Raw genomic sequence first — 9,802 nt, 5'->3', positions numbered from 1 at the left:
AAAATTTATTAAAATTTTAAATCTGATTTTATTTTAACATTCATGGTTTTATTTTATTCTATGTTAATTTACTTTACAGTTATTAAAAGGTTAAACGTTCAATCATATTTCATTGTAATGTTTCGTTGTGGCTAGTTTAATTTAGTTTAAAAATATTAACATTTTAAATCTTACTTAATTTTTAGTTTAATTTTACTGTCCTGTACATATAAAATATTTTATTTTTGATGTAACCATTGTTTTAAAAGGGATTTTCTTTTGTTAGAACCTCAATTCTATCTTAAAGAAGTATTTTTTGGTCTGGGAATCTCCTTAATTAATTAATTAAATGGTTTATGCCCATAAATCCAACTTCACAAAGTTTTTTGGCTGGGAATTCCCTTGCTTCTTGTGTCTCTCCCTGGGATGTACCATGTGTAATGAGTTGGGGTGGGGGGTCTCAGCCTTGCCGTGGTGTGGCTCCTTGCCATGGGATCTACCATGTGCGGTGAGTTGGGTGAGATCTCAGCCCCGCCCTGGGGCGTGGGTCTCTTCCAGTCATTCCTGGGGGCTGTCAGTGTCCCCCGATTGCACAATGGGGCTAACTGGGGGCTGGTTCAGGGTCAGCTTCATGTTCCCCGGAGCTTGATCCCTCGGTGCATTTCCAGAAGCGGCGCCACAGCTGGACGAGTCGCCCCCCAATCCCCAACCACACAGCGCCCCTCCCCTTACCACATATCCCCCTCCCCCAAAATGAACCATCATTCTCCTGCCTTCTCTTATTACCCCTCCCCACCCCTCTGATCAGACCCATGGACCCATCTCCCCTGGATCAGACCCACAGGCCCATCTACCCTAGTATCCTGCCCCCTCTCTGCACCCCGGATCAGACCCACGGGCCCATCTACCCTGGTATCCTGTCCCCCAGATCAAACCCACAGACCCATCTACTCTGGTATCCAGCCCACCCCCCCAAATGGGCACCCCCTGCTCCCTCCGCCCCCCAAAGGAGTTCGCAGACGGCTATACAGAGCCAACATCTTTATTGAGTCCGCTGGGTGAGCGCCTGGGACAGCCCCTTAGTATGACAATGTGCGCCCCCCCAGACACAGTCATTCCCTTCATGTGCCCCCACCCCCCCCAGACACAGTTGTTCCCTCCTCCCCACATCCGCGGAGGGATAGTGCCTGGTGGGGGGGTGGCTCCTTGCCCCGCCCACTGAATCCCCAGGGGTCATGGCATCACGCAGGACAGTCAGTAGGGGCAGCAGCCCTGACCCCCAGCCTCACTCCATCCCCCCGGGACCTGGCACGATCCAGGGGTCCCTGCCCCCTTCTCCCTGGGATCCCAGTGCAGCTGGGGTGGGGCTGAACCTCAGCCTTGCTCCATCCCCAGTGACCCCATCTCCCAGGGACCCCCAACTTCATTCCATCCCCAATGCCCCCCATCCCCAGGGAGCCCAGTGCAGTTGAGGGGGCTTCACCCCCAGCCTCGCTCCATCCCCCCGGGCCGCCGGTGCTCTCAGGGGGGCCCCACCTCCTGGCTGCCCTCCCCTGCCCACCCGGGCCGGCCCTCGCCCCCGTCGGCCCAGGCGCCCGGCCCGGCCCCCTGGTAGCAGGCCTCGCGGGCATGTTTGCGCTTGGCGTGCCGCCGGAGGGTGTTGCGCTCGGTGAAGCGCAGACGGCAGAGTGGGCACTGGTAGGGCTTCTCGCCCGTGTGCACCCGCTGGTGCCGCAGCAACTCGCCCGACTCCCGGAAGCCCTTCTGGCAGACGGCGCAGCGGAAGGGGCGCTCGCCGGTGTGGATGTGCCGGTGCCGCTGGAGGTGGGAGGCCCGCTTGAAGGCCTTGCCGCAGGCCCGGCACAGGTGGGGCTTGTGCTCTGAGTGGCTGATGCGGTGCCGCTCCAGGTCCGAGAGGTACAGGAAGGCCCGCCGGCACACGGGACAGCAGTGCGCCCGCCGGGGGGCCGGGGCCGGCCCCGCCTCCAAGTCCCGCCGGGACACCGTGTAGGGCACACCCTGGGCGTCGATCAGCAGCAGGTTGTCCTCCGGTTGGCCCTCATGGGGCGATGGTGGGACGCCCGCTCCTGCTGCCTCCGGGGGGAGGAGCCAGCCGGGGCCGGCCAGCCGGCTGCGATAGGGGCCCCGTGGCTTCGGGGGCGGGGCTCGTGGGGGGTCCCCAGCCCGGGGCCACCCTGTCAGGGCCGAGTGCAGCTTGGGACCCCACGTCGCCCTCGGGCCTGGCTTGGGGGGCTCCGGCTGGGCCCGCGACACCCCCGGGCACTCCGGCCGCCTGCCCCGGGCTGCAGCCTCGCCCCATTTGGGCGTGGGCTGGGCGTAGCGGGCACTGGCTGGCCAGATCCCCGTCACCTCCAGGTCCTGCCAGGCGTGGCTGCCAGGGTGGCCCTCGCCTCCCTCTGCCGTCTTCGAGGGTGGGCTGCCCCGCTGCGCGCCGTCCCACTCCCTCCGCTGGGCTGGCTCCATCCGGTGGCTGTGTCGGCACTCCGTTCGCCTACCTGGCCATCGCTGCGGGGCAAGGGGACAGGTTGAGAACCGGAGACGCCCCAGCGGGTCCCATCTACCCTGGAGCCAGGGCAGGATCGTTCCGTCATCTACTCCCCGCCCCCGACACTGTCAGTGATGGAGAATCCACCTGTGGTTAATTACTCCCACCGTTAAAAAGGGACGCCTTGTTTCCAGTCGGAATTTGTCTAGCGTTAGCTTCCAGCCATTGGATGGTGTTAGACCTTTCTCTGCTAGACTGAAGAGCCAGTTAGTATATATTTGTTCCCCAGGGAGGTACTGATAGCCGGAGAGGAGGAGCGTGGCAGGGGAGGGCGCCGAGCCTGGCCGCGGCCCCGCTCTTCCCGGCCGGCCTGAGCGCCAGGGGAGGGCAGCGAGCCCACCGTGGCTCCGCTCTCCCCGGCGTCCGGAGCGCCGGGAGGAGGGCGGAGAGCCCGGGCGGGGCCCCGCTCTCCCCGGGTGAGCACCGCCCCCCTCCAGGTGCCGCCCCAAGCACATGCTTGGAGGGCTGGTGCTTGGAGGGCTGGTGCCTGGAGCCAGCCCTGGCTGCAGGGCCAGATCCAGGGGTAAAATAACCTTTCTGCGCCTACTCGAGATTCCCGTTTCCCATGATTGTATTAGGTCTTTTGGCCACAGCATGGCACGGGGCTCCTGTTCTGCTGATTATCCACCACACCCCCCCACAAATCTTTGTCAGAGTCGCTGCTCCCCAGGAGAGAGTCCCCCAGCCCGCACGCACGGCCGACATCTCTGTTCCTAGCTGGATACATTGGCATTTAGCCGTATTAAAACCAGGGCTGTCAAACGATTAAAAACATTATTTGCAGTTTTAATCGCACCGTTAAACAATAATAGAATACCAATTGAAATGTGTTATAAATATTTGTCGGTGTTTTTCTACTTTTTCAAATATGCTGATTTCAATTACAACACAGAATACAAAGTGTACAGTGCTCACTTTATATTATTCTATTTTATTACAAATATTTGCACTGTAAAAGAGATAAAAGAAATAGTATTTTTCAGTTCAGCTCCTACAAGTACTGTAGTGCAATCTCTTCATCGGAAAAGTGCAGCTTACAAATGTAGATTTTGTTGTTGTTACATAACTGCACTCAAAAACCGAACAATGTAAAACTTTTGAGCCTACAAGTCCACTCAGTCCTACTTCTTGTTCAGTCAATTCCTCAGACAGACAAGTTTCTTTACAAAGACAAATGCAAAGTGCTCCACTTAGGAAGGAAAAATCAATTTCACACATACAGAATGGGAAAAAACTGTCTAGGAAGGAGTACGGCAGAAAGGGATCTAGGGGTTATAGTGGACCACAAGCTAAATATGAGTCAACAGTGTGATGCTGTTGCAAAAAAAGCAAACATGATTCTGGGATGCATTAACAGGTGTGTTGTGAGCAAGACACGAGAAGTCATTCTTCCGCTCTACTCTGCTCTGGTTAGGCCTCAGCTGGAGTATTGTGTCCAGTTCTGGGCGCCGCATTTTAAAAAAGATGTGGAGAAATTGGAAAGGGTCCAAAGAAGAGCAACAAGAATGATTAAAGGTCTTGAGAACATGACCTACGAAGGAAGGCTGAAAGAACTGGGTTTGTTTAGTTTGGAAAAGAGAAGACTGAGAGGGGACATGATAGCAGTTTTCAGGTATCTAATAGGGTGTCATAAGGAGGAGGGAGAGAACTTGTTCACCTTAGCCTCTAAGGATAGAACCAGAAACAATGGGTTTAAACTGCAGCAAGGGAGGTTTAGGTTGGACATTAGGAAAAAGTTCCTAACTGTCAGGGTGGTTAAACACTGGAACAAATTGCCTAGGGAGGTTGTGGAATCTCCGTCTCTGGAGATATTTAAGAGTAGGTTAGATAAATGTCTATCAGGGATGGTCTAGACAGTATTTGGTCCTGCCATGCGGGCAGGGGACTGGACTCGATGACCTCTCGAGGTCCCTTCCAGTCCTATAATCTATGAATCTATGAATCTATGAATTTGCAGGAGATAATGCTGCCTGCTTACATTGCACTAGAAAGTGAGAACAGGCGTTCGCGTGGCACTGTTGTAGCCGGCGTCGCAAGATATTTACGTACCAAATGCGCTAAAGATTCATATGTCCCTTCATGCTTCAACCACCATTCCAGAGAACATACGGCCATGCTGATGACGGGTTCTGCTCGAGAACGAGCCAAAGCAGAGTGGCCCGACGCATGTTCATTTTCACCATCCGAGTCAGATGCCACCAGCAGAAGGTTGATTTTCTTTGTTGGTGGTTCGGGTTCTGTAGTTTCCACATCGGAGTGTTGCTCTTTTAAGCCTTCTGAAAGCATGCTCCACCTTGTTCCTCTCAGATTTTGGACGGCACTTCAGATTCTTAAACCTTGGGTCAAGTGCTGTAGCTATCTTTTGAAATCTCACATTGGTACCTTCTTTGCGTTTTGTCAAATCTGCAATGAAAGTGTCCTTAAAACGGACAGCATGTGCTGGGTCGTCATCTGAGACTGCTATCACATGAAATATATGGCAGAATGCACGTAAAACAGAGCAGGGGACATACGATTCTCCCCCAAGGAGTGCAGCCACAAATTTAATTAATACATTATTTTTTAACAGCATCATCAGCATGGAAGCATGTCCTCTGGAATGGTGGCTGAAGCATGAACGGGCCTATGAATGTTTACCATATCTGGCGCATAAATACCTTGTACCGCCGGCTACAAAAGTGCCATGCGAACGCCTGTTCTGACTTTCAGGTGACATTGTAAATAAGAAGCGGGCAGCAGTATCTCCCTTAAATGTAAACAAACTTGTTTGTCTGAGCGATTGGCTGAACAAGAAGTAGGACTGAGTGGACTTGTAGGCTCTAAAGTTTTACAGCATTTTGGTTTTGCGTGCAGTTATGTAACAAAAAAAATCTACATTTGTAAATTGCACTTTCTGGTGAGAAGATTGCACTACAGGACTTGTCTGAGGCGAACCGAAAAATACTATTTCTTTTATCGTTTTTACAGTGCAAATATTTGTAATCAAAAATAAAAATATGAAGCGAGCACTGTGCACTTTGTATTCGGTGTTGAAATGGATGTTTGAAAACGTAGAAAAACATCCAAAAATATTCATAATAAATTCAATTGATATTCTATTGTTTAACAGTGCAATTAAAACTGCGATTGATCACGATTAATTTTTTGAGTTAATCGCGTGGGTTAACTGCGATGAATTGCCAGCCCTAATTAAAACGCATCGTTTGCTTGCGCCCAGTTTTCCAAGAGACCAGATTGCTCTGAGTCAGTGACCTGGCCTCTGCGTTATTCCCCAGGCCCCCAGTCTTTGTGTCATCTGCAAACCTGAGCGGTGATTTTATGTTTTCTGCCAGGCCGTTGATAAAAACATTAAATCACGTAGGGCCAAGAACCGTAGGGACCCCACTAGAAATCACGTAGGGACCCCACTAGAAACACGTGACGATTCCCTGCTAAGAGTTACATTTTGAGCCCTCTCAGTTGGCCAGGGTTTTTTTAAGCCATTTATTGTGGGCCACGTTCATTTGGTATCGTTCTAGTTTCTTAATCAAAATGTCGTGCGGTACCAAGTCAAATAACTTGCAGAAGTCTAAGGCTATTAAATTGGCATTATTATCTTTAGCAACCACTAGACGCCACTCCCCTTGCAAAGCTGGAGAGAGAACCCAGGAGTCCTGGCTCCCAGCCCCCCTGCTGTAACCAGCAGACCCCACTCCCCTCCCAGAGCAGGGGATAGAACCCAGGAGTCCTGAGTCCCACTCCCAACAGCTTCCTGCTCCTGTCCCCCAATCCACCTTCCTTCTCATCCCTCCTTTCCCCTCTGGCCCCCCACCAATTCCCCCTTCTCCCCTCTCCATAACAGTGCCCCCCACACCTGCCCTCCCCAGCTCTCTCCATTCCCTGCACTGCTCCCTCTGGGCACCTGTCCCTCCAGGGCACAGATACGCCCCCTGTCCCTAGCCAGTGTCCACTGCTTGCACCTAGGAAGGTGATCAGGAATGTGCAGCGCCTTGCACCTCCTGACATGCTGTGCCGCCCTGATAGGGGCCAGGAGGGGCGCCTCTCCCGTGGCAGCAGGGCTGGATGCAGGCAGCTTCTGAGACAGTTGTATCAGGCGGAGGGAGAGCGGCAGGTGTAGGGCATCAGAGCCAGGGCCCTGCCCCCCTGCCAGATAGGGAGGGGGCGGAGATGGAATGGGCATGGGTGTGTCTGTCTGTGTGTCCTGTGTGTCCTCTATCTATGTGTCCCTGTGTCTGTCTGTGCAACCCTGTGTCTGTCTCGGTGTGTCCTGTGTCTGTCTGTGTGTGCATCCCTGTGTCTATCTGCCTGCCTATGTCTGTCTGTGTGTCCTCTGTCTGTGCATCTGTGTGTGTCTGTCTGTCTGTGCATCCCTGTGTCTGTCTGTGCATCCCTGTGTGTGTCCTGTGTCTCTGTCTGTGTGTCCCTCTGTCTGTCTGTGCGTCCTTGTGTCTATCTTTCTGTGTGTCTTGTGTCCGTCTGTATGTCCCTGTGTCTGTGCATCCCAGTGTGTCTGTCTGTGTGTCCTGTATCTGTCAGTGCATCCCAGTGTCTGTCTGTCTGCGTGTCCTGTGTCTGTTTGTGCATCCTGGTATCTATCTGTCTGTGCATCCCTGTGTCCGTCTGTATGTCCCTGTGTCTGTCTGTGCATCCCACTGTGTGCCTGTCTGTGTGTCCTGTATCTGTCAGTGCATCCCAGTGTCTGTCTGTCTGCGTGTCCTGTGTCTGTTTGTGCATCCTGGTATCTGTCTGTACCTCCCGGTGTCTGTCTGTATGTCCCTGTGTCTGTCTGTGCATCCCACTGTGTCTGTCTGTGTGTCTGTCTGTGTGTCTCGTATCTGTCAGTGCATCCAAATGTCTGTCTGTGTGTCCTGTGTCTGTCTGTGCATCCTGGTATCTGTCTGTCTCTGCATCCCGGTGTCTGTCTGTGTGTCCTGTGTCTGTTTGTCTGTGTGTCCCTATGTCCATCTGTCTGTGCATCCCGGTTTCTTCCTGTCTGTCTATGTGTCCTGTGTCTATCTGTGTATCCCTGTCATGTCGGTCTGACTGTGTGTCTTGTGTCTGTCTGTGCGTCCCTGTGTCCATCTGCGTGTGTGTCCCTGTGTCTGTCGGTGTCCCGGTGTCTCTCCTCTCCCCCCACTCCCGTCCTCACGCACAGCCCAGACCCCCGTCCGCAGGCTGCCCCAGACCCCTCCCCTGACATTCGCCTCCCCCCGGGCAGGCCGCTGCGGTGCCGGGCGGCGGAGTCGGGGCGGCCGGAGCCCGCCAGCCCGTGCGGCTCCCCATGCCGGAGCCGGCTGCTGCCCGGGGCGCGGGCGAGTCGGTACCTGCTTCTCGTTCTCATCCCCGCAGCTGGGCGCAAGGGGCGGGCGCGCTGCGCTCTGCGTCCGGCAGGAAACCGCGGCCAGGCCCGCTCCCAGCAGCCGGAGCCGGGCCGGGGCACCGGGACCCAGCAGAGCCCCCGGCCGAGAGCAGGAACCCAGCCCCGGCTCCGGAGTCTGCTGGGTCCCAGTGCCCGGCCGGACCATGGCACCAAGGGTCCCCCCTCCCCGGGCACAGAGTCCCCGAGATCCGGGCCCCGTCGGGCCGGGCACTGCCCAGACCCAGAGTCACCGAGATCGGGGCCCGTCGGGCCGGGCGCTGCCCAGACACAGAGTCACCGAGATCGGGGCCCGTCGGGCCGGGCACTGCCCAGACCCAGAGTCACCGAGATCGGGGCCCCGTCGGGCCGGGCGCTGCCCAGACACAGAGTCACCGAGATCGGGGCCCCGTCGGGCCGGGCACTGCCCAGACCCAGAGTCACCGAGATCGGGGCCCCGTCGGGCCGGGCGCTGCCCAGACACAGAGTCACCGAGATCGGGCCCCGTCGGGCCGGGCACTGCCCACACACAGAGTCACCGAGATCGGGCCCCGTCGGGCCGGGCACTGCCCACACACAGAGTCACCGAGATCGGGGCCCGTCGGGCCGGGCGCTGCCCGGACACAGAGTTGCCGAGATCGGGGCCCCGGCGGGCCGGGCACTGCCCAGACCCAGAGTCACCGAGATCGGGGCCCCGTCGGGCCGGGCACTGCCCAGACACAGAGTCACTGAGATCGGGGCCCCGTCGGGCTGGGCGCTGCCCAGACACAGAGTCACCGAGATCGGGCCCCGTCGGGCCGGGCACTGCCCACACACAGAGTCACCGAGATCGGGCCCCGTCGGGCCGGGCACTGCCCAGACCCAGAGTCACCGAGATCGGGGCCCGTCGGGCCGGGCGCTGCCCGGACACAGAGTTGCCGAGATCGGGGCCCCGGCGGGCCGGGCGCTGCCCAGACACAGAGTCACCGAGATCGGGGCCCCGTCGGGCCGGGCACTGCCCAGACACAGAGTCACCGAGATCGGGGTCCCGTCGGGCCGGGCGATGCCCAGACCCAGAGTCACCGAGATCGGGGCCCCGTCGGGCCGGGCACTGCCCAGACACAGAGTCACCGAGATCGGGGCCCCGTCGGGCCGGGCACTGCCCAGACACAGAGTCACCGAGATCGGGGCCCCGTCGGGCCGGGCGCTGCCCAGACACAGAGTCACCGAGATCGGGGCCCGTCGGGCCGGGCGCTGCCCAGACACAGAATCGCCGAGATCGGGGCCCGTCGGGCTGCGCGCTGCCAGGGCCGGCACCAGCTTAATAAGCAGGTGCTTGGGGCGGCCAAGAGAGAGGGGCGACACCTGCGGCAATTCGGGGGCGGCAGGTCCCTCACTCCCTCTAGGAGCGAAGGACCTGCCGCTGAACTGCGGCCACTGATCGCAGCTTTTTTTTTTTTTTTGCTTGGGGCAGCAGTCACAGAATCACCGAGATCGGGGCCCCGTCGCGCCGGACTAGGGTGACCAGGTGTCCCGATTTTATAGGGACAGTCCCGATTTTTGGGTCTTTTTCTTATATAGGCTTCTATTACACCCCCCCCCCCCCGATTTTTCACTGTTGCTGTCTGATCACCCTACGCTGGGCGCTGAAGGGGGCTGCAGGTTGGGCGTGAGGGGCACCAGTAGAGTGTGGGGATGTGAGGAGCGCCAGGCTGGGAGAGCAGGCATGAATTTTGGCTGCGCCAGGGGCAGGACGGTTTGGATTCCCCTTAACACAGAACCCAAACCCTTGTCTGTTTTTCCCAGCCTCCTCTCAGCTTTAACCCCAGCGTCCGGAACTGTGGCCCCACCCCGCCCCCTGGGGCCCTGCCCCTGCCCATTTTCCCCAAGCCCCCACCTTCACGCCACCCCTTGTCCTGAGG

The 9,802-nt window shown here is 57.0% G+C and overlaps 1 protein-coding gene across 1 annotated transcript; it reads right to left on the bottom strand.

Moving 5' to 3' along the window:
* Window positions 1-1,005: 1,005 nt before the first annotated feature.
* On the bottom strand, window positions 1,006-8,288 carry LOC128826560 (protein bowel-like). The gene is made up of 2 exons (XM_054009910.1): window positions 7,870-8,288; window positions 1,006-2,505 (listed from the first exon to the last, which is right to left on the bottom strand). Exons 1-2 carry the CDS (start codon window positions 8,068-8,070, stop codon window positions 1,501-1,503), a joined length of 1,206 nt encoding a protein of 401 aa, XP_053865885.1. The 5' UTR covers window positions 8,071-8,288; the 3' UTR covers window positions 1,006-1,500.
* Between the last annotated feature and the right edge of the window lie 1,514 nt (window positions 8,289-9,802).

Source organism: Malaclemys terrapin, chromosome 20 (assembly GCF_027887155.1).
Source record: "Malaclemys terrapin pileata isolate rMalTer1 chromosome 20, rMalTer1.hap1, whole genome shotgun sequence".
NCBI classification, from domain to species: Eukaryota; Metazoa; Chordata; order Testudines; family Emydidae; genus Malaclemys; species Malaclemys terrapin.
This window is presented reverse-complemented; position numbering and strand designations above follow the sequence as displayed.

Coding starts and splice junctions, on each gene's coding strand:
- LOC128826560 (XM_054009910.1), bottom strand. CDS start 8,070: ATGGTCCGGCCGGGCACTGGGACCCAGCAGACTCCGGAGCCGGGGCTG. Junction 2,506..7,869: donor GGGATGAGAACGAGAAGCAG/GTACCGACTCGC, acceptor CTTGCCCCGCAG/CGATGGCCAGGTAGGCGAAC.